Source organism: Colobus angolensis, unplaced genomic scaffold, assembly GCF_000951035.1.
Source record: "Colobus angolensis palliatus isolate OR3802 unplaced genomic scaffold, Cang.pa_1.0 Scaffold105, whole genome shotgun sequence".
NCBI classification, from domain to species: Eukaryota; Metazoa; Chordata; class Mammalia; order Primates; family Cercopithecidae; genus Colobus; species Colobus angolensis.
Genome location: NW_012111475.1, coordinates 4,542,455 through 4,566,084, shown reverse-complemented (window position 1 = coordinate 4,566,084; position 23,630 = coordinate 4,542,455). Strand labels below are relative to the sequence as shown.

The following is a 23,630-nucleotide window of genomic DNA, read 5'->3' as shown; positions in this document are numbered from 1 at the left end:
AAAAAAAAAAAAAAAAAAAAGGCAAACAGGAAAAGATAACCTGGGGATCTCACACACCCATGCACATGGGAAATGCTGACTCTTACTTCATAAAGCTTCCCTTCACACTGTGCCCAAATGGCCTAAAAAGCCAGGGTGGTGGCAGTGGTGCTAACAGAAGAAACACACTACCTTGTAAGGTTTGCAGGACATCATCATCATTACTATTTAAGCCCTTCATGCCCAGATCTAAAGAGGCATCAGTGGGGCACAGTTTCTGGGTATGCAGGGTTTAGGTTTATGATAAACAGCAATGAAGGAAACAGTTCAGTTCTTGTCACCATACTGCTCTGGTACTTCTGCCATTATGGTTGAACCTAGAAGCCACAGCAGGTGAAAGCATCACAGTGGCTGGAAGAAAGGCAGAATTCTGAAGCCCCTAAGAAACTGAATGGGTTTCCAAACTGGAGTTCATTAAATTTTCTCACAAATTTCTTTTGTTTTGAGGATAATACTTATCTACACACTAAAAGACAATACTTCTCTTTTCATAGGGTAAAATGCATTTAAAAGGTTATAATATCCAAAACTAATCAATCAAGTAAATAATGTTAACTCATGGTAGAATACAAAACAACTATTAAAAATACATTTTAGAGGAATATTTTTTAAAGGGTAGAATGTTCACAATGTATTAAAAGTAAAATTAGCTCTTTGTATATCTAATCCATAAAACTACGTTTGTGCAGGTTTCTGTTTTGTGTGCGTATGTGTCCATGCATAATTGAAAAAAACACTAGCTAGGTACATATGAAGATTAATAATCGGTAATGAGATTACTAGCAATTTTTATTTTCTTCTATGTGCTTTTCTATATTTTCTACGGTTTCTACAATAAACACACATTATTTTTATAAGAAGAAAAAAACAAAAAAGTGTATTTCTTTTAAAGAAATGTACCCTTTAACTCTTTCCCCAAAACCAACCTTCAAGAGATAGCAGAATGATCACAAAGAGATAAACCATCATATCTATAAAACAAAAGTAGATGACCACAAAGTTAAGTCATCTCAAATATAATGTCAGTTTCTAAGTCATGCTAATCACTTACCGGCTATCTCGGTCCCACAGGAGTATCCGTATGTGATTGATAATGGACGGCTGACCTAGCTTAATCTCGATGCCGGAACGGCAGTCATCATCAATTGGGTGCCTTGAAAATCCATGATCCAAATCATAATTTTGAGTATCACCATCTAATAAGGCTGATTTCAGCTCCCCCTTTACAACTTGGGCTCCATACTTCATAGTTGCAATGTTTTCTTCTGGTACTACAGTTAAAAATGCAAAAAGCTAGGTTAATGGTTAAGTTATTCTATCTTTTTTGAAAAAAAAAAACAATTCTAGCATTCCACTTTATTCTAGTATCTGCATTTAAGAAGAGCATAGGCAAGTTTATGGAATAGAAAATACAGAACATCTATAAGGACTAAGACACCATTCGGAGGCCAGGTGCAGTGGCTCATGCCTGTAATTCCAGCACTTCAGGAGGCCGAGGCGGGTCACTTGAGCCCAGGAGTTTGAGACCAGCCTGGGCAACATGAGAAAACCCTGTCCCTATTAAAAACAAACAAACAAACAAGCAAAAAAACACTGTTCAGAGTTTAAATTTAATGTTAGTATCACAATCACAAAGTGCTTGAGACTGATGTTACTTTTCAAAAGTTAATAAACTAGAAAAGGCATGTACTAGGACAAACAAATCGGCTCTGCTGAGTTCATTCTATTAGTAACTTAAATATCTACTACACAAAAATAGCATGGAAGATGACCTGTACCTGCCATCTGGACTGAGGACAGTGTATAAAAGCAAAGCAAACAGGTCAGAAATCTGATAAAACAACAGAAAAAGAAAGGTTCCAATATAGCATAGCTGTTAGTCATACATGAATATGCTGAATCAATTAATCTATCTTATAAAACAAGATTTAAAAGAAGATATCTTTTTCTGCACCTGAGAATTTTTAAAAATGAAAATTGATAGTCTGTCATCAAAATCAGAATTATGGTTACTATTAAATCCCCTCCCCTCACCAACATTAGATTTATTAAGTATCAATTGTGCCTGGAACGCTGAAGTCCTCTATGTTAATTATGCTTCACAGATCTGGAACCTATCTTCCAGGTACTAACATTCTAAAACTGACACTCTCCATGGAAAGACAAGAGGCTGCAGAAAGATGTTAAGAGCTTGAAGAGTCCGAGATTAAACAGTGGCTTCACCTTTAGCCAGGTACATCACTTTAAAGAAGTTTCCCTCTCTCAAATTCTATTTCTCAATGGGGGAGGGGGAGACCTCCCCCTCCCTCGCCCCACAGATCTATCCCCCAGGTGTTTCTGTTTAAGAATTAAATGAGATGATGTTTGTAAAGCATATTATGAGCTCCACTCATATATATATGCTTTTCAAAATATATAGCCATTACTATTAAGAAAACATATTAAAAAGCACACAATAAGAGAACAACTATGTAAGTTTACATACTGTAAAAAAATACCAAATTCTCACAGTACGCACACATTTTGGCTGTGTGATCTGAATAGGGGAAAGTGTGAGCTACAATCAGGTTCTTGTTAAAAAGTAATTCATCATTGAAGATTTCTGGAAAAAAAATTTTAATTTCAAATGAAGATGAGTAAAGAGAGTGGCACCAGAAAAGAACAATAAATTGCAGCTGAAAAATGGAAGTTTAAAATGGAAGCAAAAGACTGTAGCAACCCAGCAAAAATAAACAAAACATCCTAGTTATGCTTAACTTCTTACCATCAGAAGTTTAAGTGCTATCGATTTATAACTTTCTAAATTCTATTAGCATGTGATAATCACCCATATTCTTCCTATTTAACAAATCTTCTATAATACACAATGTGCTAGACACTGTCCTAAGCACCTTGCAAATATTAGTTCCTTTGATGTACTCCTCGTAATAATCCTTTGAGTACTGTACTATTATTACATCCATTTCACAGATGAGAAGTGGAGGCAGAGAAAAGTTAGACAGGCTTACTTGCCCCAGGTCACAGAGCCAGCAAGTAGCAGAGCTGAGATTAGAACCCAAGCAGTCAGCCTGCAGGGGCCCTGTGTTTTAACAGAATATTCTGCTACTTCCCTCTTGAAGGGTTCCTGATGAATGGCCATACCTTCTCCCTCTTTCTAATCCGCACTTCCCTCTAAGATTGCCTTAGACCCAGAGGAAAAAAACAAATAGTCTGATATAGGGGGAAAAAAAAAAGTTAGACTTAAAGTGAAAAAACCTAAGCTTAAGATTCAGGTTCTATCATTCACTCCCCTTGAGTAAGGCCTGTCAGTCTCTCTGAATCTGCTTTCTCTGCTAAAAAGAATACTTTATCCAACCGACCTCATAGGGTTACTGTAAAAATTACACTACAGATAAAAATTACACTACAGATAATATATGCTAAAGTAACATATAAAGCACTCATTCAGTTCCAGTCAAAAAGCATTTTTCTGAGGACTCATTTTGTACCAGGCACCATGCAAGGTTTTGGGAATAATTGGCTAACTCGACAGAGATAGGCCCTGCCCTCCTGACACCTCCAATCTAGAGAGGAAGTATTTTATAAGCAAGCAAGCAAAGAAACAAAAGCTTGAAATCCATGCTTTTCAGATATCAATGATGCATAACTACTTGGTAAAAATAAACATGTTTTCCCTTCTTGCTAGGTATAAAAAGTAGAGGTGCAAAGTCTGTTGCTGCTGATCCCTGGAACCATCTCCTGCAGTCCTGACACCACAAGCCAAAACTAAGCCAAAGGCTGGGCACGGTGGCTCACACCTATAATCCCAGCACTCTGGGAGGCCCAGGCAGGTGGATCGCCTGAGGTCAGGAGTTCAAGACCAACCTGACCAACATGGTGAAACCCCATCTCTACTAAAAATACAAAATTAGCCAGGTGTGGTGACGTGAGCCTGGAATCCCAGTTACTTCGGAGGCTGAGGTTGCAATGAGCTGAGATCGTGTCACTGCACTACAGCCTGGGCGACAGAGCCAAGACTACATCTCAAAAATAAAAAATAAAAAAACGAGGCCCAAGACGGGAACATCAACCTCTCAGATTTAGAAACTAATGCCACCTAATGCCACCTTCGGATTTTCTCTAAACGTAAGTTTCTTCAACATTAAAACTTATCAAGCTAGGGGTAACATACTAGGCACAAAAGTTTCAAGTGATTGTGACTAAAGTCTAAAATGGAAATGAAATTTCTACCACAAGTCTAAGTCTTCTTTTGAAGTTTATTTCAAGGGTATTTGAAAACTTTCCTAACCATTCTTGATACAGACAGATTCATTCCCTGAGAGTACTTTTTACTTCAGAACAGAGAACATCTATACAAGTGGAAATTCTCTCATGGTAACTAGAATATGAGTATCTCATTGGATAAAAATATTAACTCCAAGACTTTTTCTGCAAAATCCATAATTAAGTGATGAATATAATAGGAAGAATGATCATGAGAAAATTTAAATCATAATAAAATAAATCAAATCATAAATATTCTTAGTGGCTATATCTGTCCATCAGTAGAGAAAGAAAAGCTCTTAAAAAAATACAAAGTGCCGGCTGGGCGCAGTGGCTCACACTTGTAATCCCAGCACTTTGGGAGGCCGAGGCAGGTGGATTACTTGAGTACAGGAGTTTGAGACCATCCTGGCCAACATGGCAAAACCCCATCTCTACTAAAAATACAAAAAATTAGCTGAGCGTGATGGTGGTACATGCCTATAATCCCAGCTACCTGGGTAGCCGAGACAGGAGAATCACTTGAACCTGGGAGGTGGAAGTTGCAGTGAGCCAAGATCATGCCACTGCACTCCAGCCTGGATGACAGAACAAAACTCTGTCTTGAAAAAACAAGCTGATAGAGATTAAACAAGATAGTAGATAATCATAATTTTTTACACATAATTTTTGATGCATTTTACAAGCATTAAGAAAAATATTAAGCTTTGAAGTTCTACAGCTAGGTAGAAATTGCTAATTATTAGAAAGAAAAGTTAAGGAGAAATGAAGCAGAACGTACCCCTAGCTACACAGTGCCAAAATCTGCAAGGAGTGCTGGTTTAATTACCTCGTGCTTTTCTTTCACTGCTTTATGTTCTTAATTATCTTTTATCGAACTCCCTATTACATGTAGGTTGACATGGTCATTTGCCCCACTGGATTATTTGGATCCAGACTTAGTTCTCTGCCCAAAGCAATCTACTTACCCAATTCTATCACCTAAATCATTTTCTACTCCCCATCCCAACTTCCCTAGAAAATGTATGGATACTCCTTTCCTGTGAATAATCCCCAAGAACTGCAGCATTACAAGTGACTTACTTTACAATTCCTGTGTTACCTTAACCCCCCCCCCACCCCGCCCCCGCTTTCCCACTCTCTGCAGGCCTCCTTTCCACATCTGACAGTACTGGTACTCAAAAATAAAAAAGAACCCAGGCAGAAGAATCTATGAAGGAGTATTTGCCTGGTGAGTCACAAGACCAGCACTTTGGTTCCAGTTCTGGCATTGAATTCACTTGGTAATTTAGGCAAGTTACATAGATCATAGAGCTGAAAGGGACCTTCATACTATTAAATAAAAAAAAAATCCTATAGTGCTTCCTACGTGCTGCTCACTGTACTAGACTCAGCTCTCCGGAGCTCACCACTCAGGAGACAAGAGCACATATACCAATACTATACACTCCCATGGAGGAATACTCATTAGAGATGACTTATATATCCCCTATTTACAGATGAGATTTTCTCTATCACAATAAACTATAGTTGGGAAGATACAAATAGCATCTTCTATCTTTGACGATACAAAGTCAAAGAGTTTTATTTATTTTTTTGTATTATTTAGAGACAGGGTCTTGCTCTGTCACATAGGCTGGAGTGTGGTGGCACAATTATAGCTCATTGCAGCCTCAAACTACTGGGCTCAAGTCATTCTCCTGTCTCAGCTTCCCAAGCAGCTGGGACTACAGGCACGCACCATCACACCCATCTAATTAAAAAAACATTTTTTAGAGACTGCATCTCACTATATTGCCCAGGCTGATCTTGAACCCCTTGCCTCAAGTGGTCCTCCTGCCTTAGCCTCCCAAAGTGCTGGCATAACAAGTGTGAGCCACTGCGCCCAGCTCCAAGAGCTTTGAAAGTATTAAAGGTTCACTGTTACTATTACTGTCTTTATGTGATAGATGAGACAAATTTAAATTCTAGTTTAGAAGCCAGGGATGGATTCATTCAGCCACTCATTTATCACTTAAAAAAACAAAAGTCCAGATTCAGGCACTGTGCTAGGTAGGTGCTTGAAAAACAAAGGCAAAGCAACATAATTATATTACTCAAAAAGCTCAACCTAGTATAACAATCTAAGCAAACAAACCAAGAAACATCACATCACAGTTGCAAGCTCCCTCAGTCTGAGGAAACTACAGGGATAGGTACAGCGTAAACAGGACAGACTACACACACACACACACACACACACACACACACGCAAGCACATTTATGTATTAACCAATAATGTAACTTAGCAGTCCTACAAACAGATTGACTTCTTATTCAATAAAGATATCTTGAGGATAGAATTTGTGATATGCTCCCTACTATAAACATGCAAAAACAAGAAATAACTCTCTTTCCCCAAATCTAAAACCTGAGATATACAGAATGAAATATAACTCAGCCTTAATTAAAAAAAAAAAAAAAAAAAGCACCAACTTTTAGGATAGATAGAAATATCTCCACAGCTAAGACAAAGCTAAATGTTTGGCAGAGGTACAGGTAGTTCAAATATCCTAAAACAAAAATTTCATTAAAAAGTTAATTCTCTTTCCCCAGCTGTATAGAAAAATGTTCATCATTACATATGCATAAAGCTAGTCTAAACTACTGTCCAGAAAGACCATCACAGATAAGTTTAAAAGACTGTTTGGATCTTCTTTTTTTTTTTAAAGGGGGAAAAAAAATTTCGTAAAAGCCTTAGGACATGCAGCTCTAAGAATTAAACTTTACAGTAACCAATGATAATAAATTCAAAGAAAAAGCATTAACCTCTATATCCCAGTCCCAAGATAAAACCTCTCTACACTTCATGAAAAGTCCCCAAAGACACAGAATCTATATCCAGGGAAGAACAACAACAGCAAAACCAAATTCTGTCAATAACTTCAAAATAAACAGACCTATCTTTTCAAGTCATCAGCCCAGGAATACTTCTGAAATAATCCTTTTTTTCCCCTAACAGTGAAGAAATTTGATAAAAGAAAACAATGACATGAATGTTAAGGTCACATTTACTGGCCGGGCGCGGTGGCTCACGCCTGTAATCCCAGCACTTTGGGAGGCCGAGGCAGGTGGATCACCTGAGGTCAGGAGTTCAACACCAGCCTGGCCAACCTGGTGAAACCCCATCTCTACTAAAAATACAAAAATTTGCCAGGTGTGGTGGTGGAACCTGTAATTCCAGCTACTTGGGAGGCTGAGGCAAGAGAATCACTTGAACACAGGAGGTGGAGGTTGCCGTGAGCCAAGATCGTGCCATTGCACTCCAGCCTGGGTGAGAGAGTGAGACTCCATCTCAAAAAAAATAAATAAATAAAATAACATTTACTTAGAAAATAACTTATTTTTGGTGACTGAGCAGGCCCATATGAGCCTACAAGTGAGGTGCAGTGGCCATGGAGGGCAACCGAGGGGTCAGTGACCACAGACTCCCCTCAACACCCCAGTCTGGCGGCCTGGCGTCGGCCCAGTCAGTGGAGACCTGTGGAGAGGCAGCGGCGGTGGCCTCCACAAGCCCTCTTTCTCTAGGGCTATATATACAGAACATCCTGGAGTCCACCATGAATGGACAGTTGAACCTAAGTGGGAAGCTAATCATAAAGGCTCAACTTGGGGAGGATATTCCACAAATTCCTATCCATAATGAAGATATTAATATTACTTACGATGAATTAGTGCTAATGATGCAACGAGTTTTCAGGGGAAAGCTTCTGAGCAATGTCGAAGTAACAATAAAGTACAATGATAAAGATGATGATCTTATAACAATTTTTGATAGTTCTGACCTTTCCTTTGCAATTCAGTGCAGTAGGACACTGAAACTGGCATTATTTGTTAATGGTCAACGAAGACCCCCTTGAATCAAGTCAGGTGAAATATCTCTGTCGAGAACTGACAGAACTTTGAAATAAAGTGAATCATTTAATTGGATAGCTTGGAACCACCTGGAGAACCAGAACCTTCCACCAGTATTCCTGAAAATGATAGGGAAGAAAAGCCTGCTTCTTTGGATTCTTCTGGAAAACAGTATATTCAGGTTATGGCAGCAAGTATGTCCGTTTTTGACCCTTTAAAAAAACCAAGATGAAATAAAAAATGATGTTACGTCGGTGTCTGGCTTAACAGGTGATCAGGTTTCAGGGCAACCCAGTGCTCCTGTAAAAGACTGTTCAGGAACACCTGACAGCATTGCCACCGCCTCCTCAGCAGCAGCTCACCCATCAGGAGTTCAGCCACAGCAACCACCATATATACAGAAGCTAAAATACAAGCAGGTCAGACTGAAAGTCAGCTGTACCAACAGTACCAGCAACAGGCTGGCTATGGTCGCAGCGGCTACAGGCTCCACCTCAGCAGCCTCAACAGTATGGGATTCAGTATTCAACAAGCCAGAGTCAGCAGAATGGACCCTAAACAACCTCAGCAGTTCCAAGGATATGGCCAACAACCAACTACCTAGGCACCAGCTCCTGCCTTTCTGGTCAGCCTGAACAACTGCCTGCTCAGCCACCACACAGTACCAGGCAAGCAATTATCCTGCGCAAACTTCCTAAACTTCTCAGCCTACTAATTACACTGTGGCCCCTGCCTCTCAACCTGGAATGGCTCCAAGCCAACCTGGGGCCTGGGCCTATCAACCAAGACCAGGTTTTATTTCACTTCCTGTAAGTAGCATGACCCTTCCTCCAAGTGGGCCTAATCCTTATATGTCCTCCCTTTGGTCTGGGCTATCCCCAACCTGGACCTGGTTATCAATACAGAGGCTCATCTACACCAATTAATGTAGCTGCTAGCCACTGGCCTCCCAAAAGACTCCAAAATACCGTTTTAATCTGTAATGAAGTTCAGAAATTTTCAAAGCAGAGCATTTTTTATGATATCTTTGTTGCTGTTAATTGAAAGTATAATTTGCTGGAACACAAAGACCAAAATCAAAGTTTTTCCTCCTTGCTTAAAAATGTAGCATCTTCTTAGTTATTTTGGAACACTACTCTTACATGTGTGTAAAGTGATTGACTTTCTAGCTTCCCTTGTACAGAGGATATTAAAATGCTAGTGTAAGGTTTAATCATCTTACTTGGCTTTCTGCTATTAACATGATGTACTAAAGTAGAGACCTTTGAGAATATGACTAGATGTTATGTGTAAAACGTAAGACTGATAGATTAATATAGATGATTGAATCAAAAAAACAGGGAAGTGTAAGGCTTCCCTGTTTTTATATTACTTGTATTTATATTACTGATTTTATTATTCATATTATTCCTGGCTTTAAAAGTCAGGAAAAACAGACTGTTACTTAATCATTACTCAAGTTTAGAAGTTAAAGGATTCCCAAACATTTGCATAATCTCTTCCTTGAGCTCCCCATCATTCACTCCAAAGCGAAGAATTTAACACTGATGAACAACAATCTGCATATTTATCATTTCAGAACTGAGTGACTCAACTGGCTAAGTTCTCCATTTCGCAACTAATCTCACGAGTTTCTTGTAACCCAGGTAATACCCTTATACTGACCAGTTGATCAATTCCAAGCTACCAGTAAACATGTGAAATGTCCAAAAGAAATCCTCACTCCTGCAAACACGTCCCAAGATTATCCCTATAATGAATCCAGTTCTAGGGCCTTTTCAGCACTTCAAATCAAATGTACAGCAAGAGAGGGAAAGGAGCTTATATAAGACAGGATCCAACATGAGAATTTGAAAAGCCTAACACTAATTACTCATCTTATTACCTTTTCACTTGCTGTCCTCCCACTTTATCCAAGGCTGACACTGAACTAGTACCATTCTCTAGCACCTCTGATTTCTTCCTGGACCTCTCCTAACCTGATCTCTCTAGCTACCATACTATGTTTCTACTACCTTTCAATCCAATTCACAAATCAGAGAGGCAATATGTTATCTCTGTTATCTTTTCAAACATCCATGGCCTAATTCCCTGGCAGCCAATCATCTGTCCAGGTTACTTACCAACTAATCACGGTTTATATCCAAAAGTTATCTCTCAATTTTCTTGACCTCCCCATCATGAGCTACCACCGACCACTGAATCCATATGAAAGCTCTCTCCTCTGGCTGTCCTCTGTAACTCTCTTCTACCAAATGTCTTCCTTCTTCCTTCTCTACCTTAAGTCCCCTGGCTATAGATTTTCTCCAAGTTTCAGACTTTGATTTTTACTTCTTTCTCTATACTCTAGCAGCTCAGGTTTCAACTCTTTTATCACCAGCTTTGACTGTTCCTAAACAGTAATGTGTTCCCACTTCCTATTAGACATTTCTCCCTGCATTCATTCACTAAGCATTCACCAAGTATCCATCATATGCTATTTAGTGTGTTAAATGTTGAGGATATAGAGATCAATAAGGCCTACAAAGATCATCTCTGCCTTAAAGGAACAAAGACAAGTAAACAAAAATGTCTAAAACAATGTGATCAAGGTGGTAATTCTCACACAGATGTACAGAGGAAAAAAAAACATCAAAATGATATATGGTAACAATGCTTTCCTATATTGATCTTACACACATTATTTGCACACATTATTTCAATTAAGTCTCATAACAATGCTAGGAGACGTAAAAGGTAAGATTCCTTAATAATTTAATACCAGATCGCACAACTAGTAAGTAACTAATTCAGGATTTGAGGTCAAATTTGTCTGGGCCAAAACCTACGTTTCTTCTTCTATGCCCAGTGAAAAGAAATCTAGACCTCATAAGTCAGGAGAGAATTCTGTTAAGAACATCTATTTAAGATCAATCAGTATTTCAAGAGAGTGTTTAAAGGCACAATCAAGAAGACATCACTTAGGGAAATGACGAGCTTGGGACAGAACTTACAACCTGCATGTCCCCAAAACCCTCAAACTCAATCTAAAAACAAGCTCACCACCTTCTTCAAAGAAGTACTGTACTGTATTTCATTATGGACACACCTGGTGTTCTAATTTTTTAATTTCAGAAATTGTGATGCAGACATCATAGTGTGTCACAGTTAATTGGCAGTATTGTTTCTTTTCTTAGTGGAACATAAAATAATGGTGCCTCAGAATTTCTGGCTTCTTAGATTTGATAACAAATGGTAACTTTTTCCTAAACTTAATCGCCAAATTTAAATTATTTGAATCACCAAGATCTATTTTTTTCCATAGTATCTGTTCTAATCATTCATTATTTTCCATTTTCCCTGCCACCAATCTGGTTTAAGGTAGTATCAATTGTGCATAGATTAAATACTCTCCTCACTGGTCTCCCTGAATCAGTTTTCCCTTATTCTAAATACTCAAATACAGCACTATGGATCAGTCTTTCAAAATCAACACTGTATGCATGCCACTCTCCCTCTCTCAGATTGGTTCTGCACTGCATATAAGGGAGATTCCAATCTATTTTCAAAGACTTCCATAAACTGGCCTAAGCTGACCTTCACATAGTTTCTTTGCTACTAATCAATAAAAGCCTTCTACTCTAATCAAGCTCTTCTATTTATGGTCTCTTCAAATGCTCTAACCTCTGTCTATTAACCTCATGATTCTACCCATCTGAAATTTACCCAACTCTTATACTATTCAAATCAAATGTCAAGGCTCAACTCAAGCTTCATAACCTCCATGAAATATCCCTCAATCATTCCAAGCCACTTCTTTCTTCTGAAGTTCTATAACATGTACTCCCTTGAATATTGTTGTATTTAACTTTTCATGGGAGTTTATGTCTTATTTCCACAATGAAATTAAAAGGATCAAAGGCAGAGACTATGTTTAACAATTATGCAGCATAGTTTAATGGTTAATTACACAACTTCTGGGGCCAAACTACATAGGTCTGACTCTCAGCTCTGCCATCTTTCTGTGTGACCTTGGGCAAGTTACTTAACTTCTCTGTTTCAGTTTCCTCATTTTGTAAAATGGAGTCAATAACAGTATATACCTCAAAGAGTTGTGAGAATTAAATGGTCATGTAGGACCTGTTCTTGATATATACTATGCACTCTGTAAGTGTTAATTGCTATAAATTCATTAATGGTGATAAGTATCGTGTTAGCTACACTATGTATGTATGTTACATAAGTGTTAGCTATTATTATTGTTATTTAGAATCTCCATGTTCAGCCGGGTGTGATGGCTCACGTCTGTAATCCCAGCACTTTCTGAGGCTGAGGCAGGTGAATCACCTGTGGTCATGAGTTTGAGACCAGCCTGGTCAACATGGTGAAACCCTGTCTCTACTAAAAATAAAAATTAGCCAAGTGTGGTGGTGGGTGCCTCTAATCCCAGCTACTCAGGAGGCTGAGGCAGCAGAATCGCTTGAACCTGGGAGGCGGAGGTTGCAGTAAGCCAAGATTGCACCTTCCACTCCAGCCTGCGCAACAAGAGTGAAACTCCATCTCAAAAAAAAAAAGAATCTCCATGTTCTTGATACCCAAAATAATAAGTATATAGCATTTACTCAGTATTTGTTTGATGGAGGAAGGAAGAAAAGTTCTTAACATGAGAAGCAGCTTTTTAGGAAAGTGTACATTTCTGACATTCTGGGGAGCAGGTGAGAAATCTGTCCAGGAATGGCAAGAAACACCTATTTTGGGGTCTACAAAGGCTAATCAATCCCAGGAGGAATTAATAGGAAAATGACAGAGAAAGACATTCCATAGGAAGCAAAGCTAGCTGTTCATAAACGGACATGTTTCATGTACACCCGCATTATACAGTTCTGTAGTAGTTTTGCAGTTTTAACGGCATCAGAGGCACACCAAGCTTTTTGGTGAGTTTAGGATAGACAGGTACTTACTGAGCATGCCTCTATAATTGAGGTCCATATCCCGGCTCTCAGATCGCACTTTAATGGCATCTAGGATGGCATCAGGAGACAACAGTCCCGAAGGCCTCACAACATTCAGAAGCTCTGTGAGGCTCATGAGAGGTAAACGTACAGCCTGCATGATTTCAGCATGATTCTCCTTTGAATTATGCTTACACCAGTTTAATAAGGCTAGGAAAATATCTTTTTCGGGAGCTGCAAATGAATCTCTTAACACGATGTTTAAAAGTGCTGTCTGAAAAGGATAAAAAGGTAAAATTTCAGTTATATGATGTTCAACCATTGCATGATCAATCAGTAAAAGCTTACAGAACAAGCATAACTTAGGCAATTAACTCTTTTTGACCCTCTCCTTCCCTTATGCTTTGTGCCACATAGCCTCCAGCTCATTATGGCTATGTAAACAACCAGGATGGTAGCACCTTTCTTTTATGCTCAGGTATCTTATACCACTACATCAAACATTTAATCTTTCCAAACACATCTGCATTCATCTTTTTAAAAACAGCAAAAAGAAAAAGCCAAAGTGAAAAGCTGTCAATACATACAGATTCTTCAAGGGAGTGTACATTGTTAAGTTAGAAAGATATATTTGGCATTTAAAATTCAAAGTATTTTGTTGCACAGTATTACTTCACTACCATATTTTTGGCTCTCAGATCTCCAAACTGACCTCCAGCAATAATAGTGCAACCCTCAAAGATCATTGTCTTTAAAAATTCAGTATAAAAAAATGAAATAGGATAACACAGATCTTAATTTACACTCAAATCAAGATATGTAGCTTTTCAATAGGTTTTCTCATTAGAAATATCCAGGTTCTAGAAGGAACACAACAAGGGAAATGTAGAGACAATCGCCATTCAGAGTTCAAAGGAAGATTTGAGCAAAACAGTTTTACTCTAGCTATAACACTGAATTTTAAGCCAGCAAAGAAAGCAGTGACTTAAAGACATCAAATGATGCATCAGATCTCCTTTATGAATTTGCCTGCTTGGTCTAAGGAATTATTAGTCACACTCTCTGTCAGAGAAAAACAAAACCAAAAGGTAGTATGCAATACCAAAACGGACCCTATTTGATTGTCACTACATTGAAAACAACCACTCAGCAGCACAGTCTCTTTTGCACATAAAACTTACCAGAAGAACCTTAAAAGAAAACACAACCAACCAGCCCCTCTCTTTTATGATCTAGAGTCCTAGTAGCTAGATGCAAGTGGCCAGATCAGATAATCTCTTTGATACCAATGGTTTCTTTTTTAGTTATTCTTAGTCCACTACTATACTTCTATGGTATAGGTATAAATAAAACAATGCTGCCTATAAATTACTTGTAGACAAATGACACACCTTAGAAAGGGAGAGGAAACCTTCACTTGAGAGCACCTCCTGAGCATTCCTGTCCATAAACATGCAGCACATACAAGTTAACTTGGGAAGTGAGTAGAGACTGGCAACATCAAAAGTCATGCAGACATTCTGAATGTTCAGTATGGTACAGAGATACTCAGAGGTAGAATCCTCTAGCTCTGGAAATCCATATTTATGAGCCAGGCTCAAAAAGTCCAGCAGCACCTCCTCCTTCTCATCTGTCAGCGTTGCCCGCCCAGTGTAGATATATTTGAGTAGCATTGTGAATGCTTCTGCAGTGGTGTCTTGGAGAGGAATTTCTGCTTCAGGCTGAGACTCTCGCATTCCACCATACAATAATGCTCTGCACATCAGGGAAGAAACACATGAAGAAACTCTCAAAGAGGATTTGCTACAAAATACTGGAAATAACAGTTATCAACATTATGCAAATATAAATTTGTTTAATGACACAAAGATCCAAGTGAAAAAATGCAAAATAGTCATTTAAAATGGTTCTTTAAAGGAAGCAAGAGGAATGATTTCAAAACTGTTTGAATTAATTCTATAAACCACTGAACTAATGAGATACTCTGAAAGCTCAAGATATGTGACAGATATTAAATAGAAAGATGAGAGTGATCTCTTGAGAGGCACAATGAAGTTGGTCTAAAGATGTTAAAGGTCAATAAGGCAGTTTAAAAAGTAAAACTCTGTAGGAAAAGATATAATCAGATAAAAATAAACACTAATATGATGCCATTCTCCCCGGTAAGACCGGCAGAAATCAAAAGGCTTGTTAATATCAGTGCTGCAAAAGCAATGGAAAAACAGGTTCTTTGACACACTGCTTTGAGAGTATAAATGGGCAGCCCTTTATGGAAAGTAATTTAGTAGTATCTAGTCAAACCTAAAATGTGTATACCCTTCAACTCAGTAATCTCTCTTTTAGGACTCAATTCTAGAGAAGTAATACAGTAAAGAAAAATGTTTAAGAAAACATACTGAAACACTAGAAAAAATCTAAATGTCCATCAACAGCAACATGGTTAAAAAAACTGTGCTATACGCATTCTATGCAGCCATTAGAAAGATCAAGAGAGACCAATAGGTACTGTTTTGAAAACATGTCCAGGATAGGCAGACGAGTAAGTAAAATTGCAGATCCATATGTACTGCATGAAAAAAGTATATAACCACATATTTACATGTTTATGCACATATGTCTATACAGATATTTCTTTAAATCAAGAAAAATCAGGAAATTCATATTAAACTCTTAACATCACTTGCTTCTGGGAAATGATATTAGATGGCTGGGAGACAAAGACTTTCATCTATCACTGTATAAATTAAAAATGAAATTACTGATAGGATTACAGTGATTTTTTTTTCCTTTCAGATTAAACAAAAAGCCCTACATTATTGCTTATCTAAAAAAAATGAAAACTAGACAATCCAGTTAGGTAATGAATTTGAATTTCTACCTCTATTAATCAAGAGGAACAATATGAACCCATTAAACTTCCAACCTATCAGGAAAGAAAGGACGAAGAGGACAAGGGAGAAGTGCAGAAAAGGGAGAGAAGAATACAGAATGAGAAAGAAAAGAAGCAAAAGTGAGAGGAGGAGACTGGAAGCAAGAGAGAGATTCTCTCTGTTCCTAAAATTCTCAGAGGAGGACTAGCATTTCAGGGTTACCTACCTGGAACTTGTCCCACCCTCCCCCAGGACCTAGCATTCTTGCTTGCCCCAGGAAAACAGTTGAAACCACCCAGAAAAGATTCATGAATATTCTGAGCATACCTCTTCACTGGGTTATATACTCTGCCTAAAAATGCCCTTGAAGGTTTCCATTAATCCAGAGAGTATCCAACCATTACCCTAAAATTACCAAATTAAAGAACTTCTCCTTCTTGAGGAGACCTCAAGACTTATCCCCAATCCTGTATGATCCATGACCTGGATTCTCAATGCTTTAAAAGTGGTTTTGATGAGGTTCCCTTGGAACAGTAAATACGAACCCCCAACTTCAACAAGGAGACAAGCACAGAGGTTCAATGTTTACTATGAAGAGTTTCCTCCTATACAGTTCCTTATCTGGGAATTGATAGGCTATTATGACAACACTTAGGCCTCTTCTGACAGCTGACAGTTAATGTTCCTTTGCACATGAATACTGTCAGCATTGAGAATCTGTCTAAGGCAGCATTGAGCTTAGCTCTAAGGTAGACTTAGAGGTACAGCTTAGCTCTAAGGTAGTCTAAGGTAGACTCTGAGCTTAGCTTAGTGAGCCAGCAAATATTACAAAGGTTCAATATCTACAAAGACATCAAGAACAAGGTCAGTAAGTGGGGGGAGTATATTGCATTCACTCAATACAATCTTCAAATTTCTAAAAGTAGTTGAGTTTCTTTTAAGGATATACTAATCACCTAAAAGAAACCCTCATAGAGTTGTTTCAAATTATTTTTAAAAGAGGACAAGGTATACTGTATTAATAAATAATAAACACAGGCCGAGAAGTTCTGACTTAATAAAAAGTGGATTCTTGTAAAATACTTTAATAGTAATGACTGGACCGAAATTTTAAAAGGGGGAAGAAATAGAAAAGGAAAAGTGTGCAGAGGACAGAAGATGATAACAAATAATGGCTAGACCAAGGTCAGATGCCTTGGTAGAGTTGACCACTAGGAAGAATAGGAGAGTGTTAGAACTTTTAACAGACTCCTCACTTTTCTAGGCTCCTGGTTTCATCCACAGTGGCATTTTATATGTGTAAAACTGGAAGTTCATGAAAAACCATAGGAGCTCTAGCTACACAGTAAATATTTCCAGGAGACACACTTTACCACAACGTGTCTGACTCTAGGTGTTGCTGTCTTGCTTAATTCTGATTATAAAAGCCAGACTGCAGTTATCATTAGAAGGTAATTGAAATTTTCTCTAAGCCAATGGAATTTCCATTTCAGATACCAAGTTTCCCAGATAAATCTATAACTCTGTGGACCATCTTTATCATTAAAAATAGAAAAAGATCCATTATCACACACAAATGATAACTCACTCAGTAATTCAGTGATGACTCCCTTTTGACAAATATTAGGTAAAATGCAGAGTACTTAAAGATCAGCTTAAGATTTATAACCCTGGAAATTAAGGACCCAAGTAACCAACAACAGCTGCATACAAGTGCACGTCTTAGATCTGCTGGGTTACTAACAGGTCCTAGACCTCAGGAGTCCCAAACCAAGTGGTATATGTGTCCATTAGTAGGTCCACAGGGCAGTCTACCTATACAAAAAGAAGCTTTAGTCCCATTAGCCATCTATTGGGAGGAGAAAGTGAGGGTAACAAAGACTCAGCCTGAGAAACACTCTTGACACCTTGAAAAATGGTTGATTGGGCACTATCTGGTTTGGGAAACCTTCCAACCCTTTCATTTTAAGATGGCTCCTAAAGGAAAAGGTGATTCTCAAAAAATAACAAAGTCTACAAGGATGAAATCTTTATAGATACTGAATTGAGGGACTGCGAGAATTTGTTTTATACTTGATGATGTATTTCTCACAGAGCAGAAAATGCCAGTGTTTTCTACAAGTGAACTGAATTTTCAAAAAAGTATTACACACTTACCGAAAATATTGGCACCTGGCTGCTAAAATTACCCTGTGGGCAGGAAAACGTTTCTTTTCCACAACAAATGTGACGTCGCCATATTCTTCCCCAATCAACAAGGCACCAATATGTTCAGACAAAATGTGCACATGATCAATTTCCCCCACTGCAGTGAAGGGGCGAAGAGGGTGGCTGTTACTCATCTTGTGGAACAGATGATAGTCGCTGATCTATCATATGAAGAAGTAATGAGAGTTAGTGGGGGGAGGGGAGTACACGTAGAAAATCACATACCATAAACATAGCTAAGTAAAAATTTAAAGTGCTTACAAAAATTCCTATGAGAGAGTTAATCAATGGTATCTTTATTAACCCATTTATTTTGAGAAGGAATTCAGCCTGCTTCCCTTAACTGTACTCCCTTCTTCACACTAGGAAAGCAAAAATGCCAGTCTCCAAACACTAACAGCACTTGGAGCCATCCGTCTAGAAAACTGAGCCCAAACACTAGTCCCATATTCCTTACAGTACCTTAGGAAAAGAAAAATCAACAATCAGAATAACTTCTCTTTTGCAGAGATATACTGAGTAAGGTTGGGTACAATTATATCCAATAGAAAAGTCATTCAGGCATAGATCTAGGCCTAAATTACTAACAGAATAAGTGAAATAATCAGATTTCAAATAAGAAGTTTTGGTATGAAACCATCTCAAATATTTTATTTAAAAAAAAAATCTTCTGGGGCCGGGCATAGTGGCTCATGCCTGTAATCCCAGCACTTTAGGAGGCTGAGGCCGACAGATCATCTCAGGTCAGGAGTTTGAGACCAGCCTGACCAACATGGAGAAACTCTGTCTCTACTAAAAACACAAAATTAGCTGGGTGAGGTGGTGGGAGGCTCTAATCCCAGCTACTCGGGAGGCTGAGGCAGGAGAATCGCTTGAACCCAAGAGGCGGAGGTTGCGGTGAGCCAAGTTGGTGCCATTGCACTCCAGCCAGGGCCACAAGAGCGAAACTTCATCTCAAAAATAATAATAATAATAATAATCTTCTGGAGTCACAAAAATAACTTGACATTTATTAATGAACATTTGCAGTAGCGTCCTAAGCTCCCCACATCCAACAGAAGAGTAACTCTTAACAGTTTTCTCAAGACTGTGGCTTCTACTCCAAACTTGTTGCTCTGATGATCAGGCTGTCAGTGTTTACCAGAACATCATTACACTTTGTCTCATTTCCAGGCACCTTCTTTGCTTTTGTATGCAATGCCTTTCTACAAAAGTAACTGAAAATCAAAGGGAAAACATGATTAACAGCTTTACATGTAAGAAAGTGGCGGGGGTGGGGTGGGGGGGGTTATAGTCTTAGAAAGCGTAAAATGTTTCTATTTTTTAATGCTGAATGTACTTGCAGGTATTTAAAAAAAAAAAAAGTTGGTCTTGCTCTGTTGCCCAGGCTGAAGTGCAGTGGCACAATCACCACTCAGTGTAACCTGGAACTCCTAGGCTCAAGTGATCCTCCCACCTCAGCCTGGCAAGTAGCTGGGACTACAGGTGTATACCATCATGGCCAGCTAATTGAAGGTACTGCTTTGATAAGTGTAAGTAACCGACAAGTATGTCAGAGCCTTGGCTAGCATTCAGATGCCCCCAGGTGAAGAGGTGGTTGTTAGCTCAGAGGTAGCCAGCTACCCCTCCGCTGCATCAGAGACTAGAGAAATTGAGCCAGATATGTTTTCTCTGCTAGACCTCCACACCTTTTTGAGTTCTCCACTTGAACCACAATTAAAGGTTGAACAGCTCCTAATCTTTAAACTCCCACATCCAGATCATTAGCAAGGTGTGTGAAAAATGATCTTTCTCTCTTGTGACTGCAATGGAAGATCTTCATGGACCAGATTCCGAATCTGCGTGCTTCAGTTAACTTAGTACCATACACCCACCCTCAAAAGAAAGAGCAATAGCAGTGATGCAGAAGAACATGGAAAATGAGCTAGGCAAGAAAACAACTACCCCAGGTAAGTGAGCAAAATCCTAGTTCCCTATAGTAGGAACATCAGAGAACTAGCAGGATAATCCCCTAACTGCCAAGGGAAATCCTTCTCCCTCAACTGCAGCCTCCATTTGAAAGCCCTAAAAACAGAATAATCTCTAGTCACTTGTGTATGAAAGACCAAATTCAGCTTAAGAGGATCTATTGGAGAGTATAAACAAGTAATGTATGATACAATAGTCTTAATGTGTATATACAACAACAGTGTAATACAGGAGTTGGAAAACTTTCTATAAAGGTTCAGATGGTACATAGTTTAAAGCTTTGCAGGTTACACAATCTATGTCAAATGATTCAGCTCTATGGTAGGAGCCTAAAGGCAGCCATAAACAATAAGAAAATGAATAAACATGGCTATCTCCAATAAAGCTATTTCTAGAAAAGACCTAGATTAGACTTGCAGGACACAGTTTCCTAGCCCCTGGCCTACCCCGTGATCAAGGACTGACCTCAAGGACTGACTGTACTCTAGGCAAAGGATCAGACTGGGAGTTTTTTTGTTTGTTTCCTGCTGGGTTACCCAACTGATGTTCCTATGATCATTTCCTGTGTTGGCCAGGAAATTCGGAAAGCTACTGGAACCTGACTTCAAAACCTCTTTAATACAAACTCACATCACTATCCAATATTTCAATGATCATCCATGACTCTAAACAAAACACTCTTCCTGGCTGAAAAAAATGCAGTGTGTATACCCAGTAAATATATTTTCTGGTATATTTTCTTAATATTTAATTCAGGTCATGGCTAATACTCAAATTACTTACTAAATGACTCTTGATGAACAACGATTGATTTTTGGTTAACCAGCTCAGAAGGGAAATTTATAATTCTTAAACTGATATATCATAAACATTAATATTACATATGTATATATCTACCATAATAAGTTCTCTGGAGCTTTACTTCTCAATACATCTAATTTCATTTTGCTAAACTTGCATTTTAATTATGTTTGTCCAAATGGAAACATGAAACTGTTTCATGTACAGAAAATAGCCACTTAGGATAAAATAAACACAATTTTATTGGCATACAGAAATAATTTTAATTAGACTAGTGATTCTCAGTGAGCTTGCCCAACAATGGAATCACATGGGGAGCTTAAAAACAACAAAAAAAAGATGCTTGAGTCCCACTCATCAGAAACTCTTATTTAATTAGTCTAGAATGAGGCCCAGGCATTGGAATCACCATTCTGAAGTGATTCTACTAAGCAACCTGGAAAAACAGCCACTGATTTAGACTCTTACTGCTGTAGGTTTCCATCCCTTGCTCAGGTGTACAAGTATACAAAAAAAAAAAAAAATCCACAGAAAATATTCATTTAGGATATAATTTAATTTGAATCTTATTGCAAAGATCCAAAGGTACTAACAAAGTTACCAATGCCACAGTTTTATGCAGAAAATGAGTATTGTTTCACCAATGGGATAGTTTATCTACAAAGTGATAGTTTCAGTCTACCTATGTGTATTTTAAAATGTTGGCCAGGCACAGGAGCTCATGCCCGTAATCCCAGCACTTTGGGAGGCTAAGATGTTAAGATCATTTGACACCAGGAGTTCAGGACCCTGTCTCTACAAAAAAATTTAAAAATTAGCCAGGCATGGTGGCATGAGCCTGTAATCCCAGCTAATTGGGAGGCTGAGTCAGGGGGATCACTTGAGCCCAGGAGTTAAAGGCTGCAGTGAGCTATAATTGTGCCACTGCACTCCATCCTGGGCAACAGAGCAGGAACATGTCTCAAAAGGATAAAAAACAAAAACCAAATTTAAGTTAAATGGATTAGGAAACAAAGAGGAAAAAAAAAATCAATATTTGCAGATAATGACCGCCCACATGAAAAATCCATGAGAATCAACTGAAAAAATACTAGAGAAAATAAGAGGGTTCACTAAAGTGACCACATAAAAGAATTATATGAAAACATCTAGCATTCTTCCATGCCATAAACAACCAACTAGAAAATATTAGTAAAAAGATCTGCAGTTTATAACTGCAAAACACAGGTAACATGTAATAATAAACTCATAGGACATGTAAGGAAATTATATAACTCCACTGAAAGATTTAAGAAAAATACAGAGACATAAGTTGTTTGGGGATAGAATGATCCAATATTATAAAAAGATCCATATTTTCAACTTACCATGGGTTTATCAGGACGTAACCATATTGTAAGTCTAGGAGCATCATTTATATAAATGTAGCATTTCAATTAAATGGGAGAAAACACGGAATTTTTTTCAATAAAAGGTATTGGCTAGCCATTTGGAAAAAAGTAAGCTGAATATTCACATAAGAGTACAAAATGAAATGTATATAGATGTCAGCTTCAGCACTTTCTGTAACGCAAAAACACTGGAAAAAATCCTGAAGGCCCATTTAAAGAGAATTGGTTAAACAAATAATGATATGTCTATACAATGAAATATTATAAATGATTTAAAAAGAATAAAGTTAGATACTAATGAACTGGAAAAAATCTTTAGTATGTGTATTTACATACAAAAGACAATCTATAAAACAATAGTATAGTGAAATATCTTGTTTAAAAAAATACACTGAAAATGCAAGAATATACATCAAATTGTTAACCAAGGGTTGTCACTAGACTGAGGCTGTGGGAAAATTTTGCATAGTGCACTACATACTTCTGTAGTGTTTACAAATGTTATAATGTTTATTTGTAGTAAAACTATAAACAAATATTTCAGTAAGTTTGCCCACAAAATTACAAAATAAATTGCTTTGTATATGAGGTAACAAGTGTTTGGATTTGCCATAAGCAATAGAACTTGATTTAGTGACTAAGACAGAAATGGCAAGCAGAGGGGCTATGTATTATCTCCGCAGAGAAAAATTAATTAACAACTTGAAAGCAAGGACATAAAGTTCATTACACTAAAACCAGCAAGGGAAAAAAAAGTTCATTACACTAAGACAGGTAAATCAGATACTTGGGGAGCATGGACCACTAGGACACTGCATCTGGTATTTCCCAACTGAAGATCTTCATCTGAGAGAGTTTCCGTCTGACTTTTTCTAGACTTAAGGCAGATTTTCCCAGATGCAAAGTGTTCTTCAGTTTGCCCCTATTTACTGTCCTGGAGTCTAAACTTGCTGATCCTCACAGCATAGGGCAAGGGTAATCTATTCACTCAAACTGTTCCTTCAAGGTGGGGGTAAGAACAGTAGGAAAGGCAGGGGGAAGAAGGACTTACACTGAGAGAGGACAGGAATATCTCAACCAGGAAACGGTACCTTTCATGGTACCATATACAATTATTAGTTTTGGATTCTGGGACCTCATATGAATTTATTTACCAAGGATGGTAGTATAGAAACTATACTATTTTTCTTGGCTAGTTAACTTTCATGAATTCAAATGCATTAAAAATCAAAAATGACTTAAGCAGCAGTACTAAAATCCTGAGG

The 23,630-nt window shown here is 38.0% G+C and overlaps 1 protein-coding gene across 3 annotated transcripts in view; it reads right to left on the bottom strand.

Annotated features, from left to right (window-relative positions):
• BTBD9 (BTB (POZ) domain containing 9) overlaps positions 1-23,630 on the bottom strand; it is a 445,323-nt gene that overhangs the window by 412,024 nt on the left and 9,669 nt on the right. Inside the window, exons 2-5 of one of the 3 annotated variants that reach the window (XM_011944428.1) lie at positions 18,155-18,366; positions 14,519-14,882; positions 13,137-13,401; positions 1,091-1,310 (exon numbers count right to left, since the gene is read on the bottom strand). In XM_011944428.1, coding sequence (XP_011799818.1) covers positions 1,091-1,310; positions 13,137-13,401; positions 14,519-14,882; positions 18,155-18,339 — 1,034 coding nt within the window. In that variant the 5' untranslated portion in view covers positions 18,340-18,366. Of the gene's footprint in view, positions 1-1,090; positions 1,311-13,136; positions 13,402-14,518; positions 14,891-16,324; positions 16,621-18,154; positions 18,367-23,630 lie in introns of those variants that run through there. The other 2 variants (XM_011944442.1, XM_011944434.1) reach the window with 2 other exon arrangements.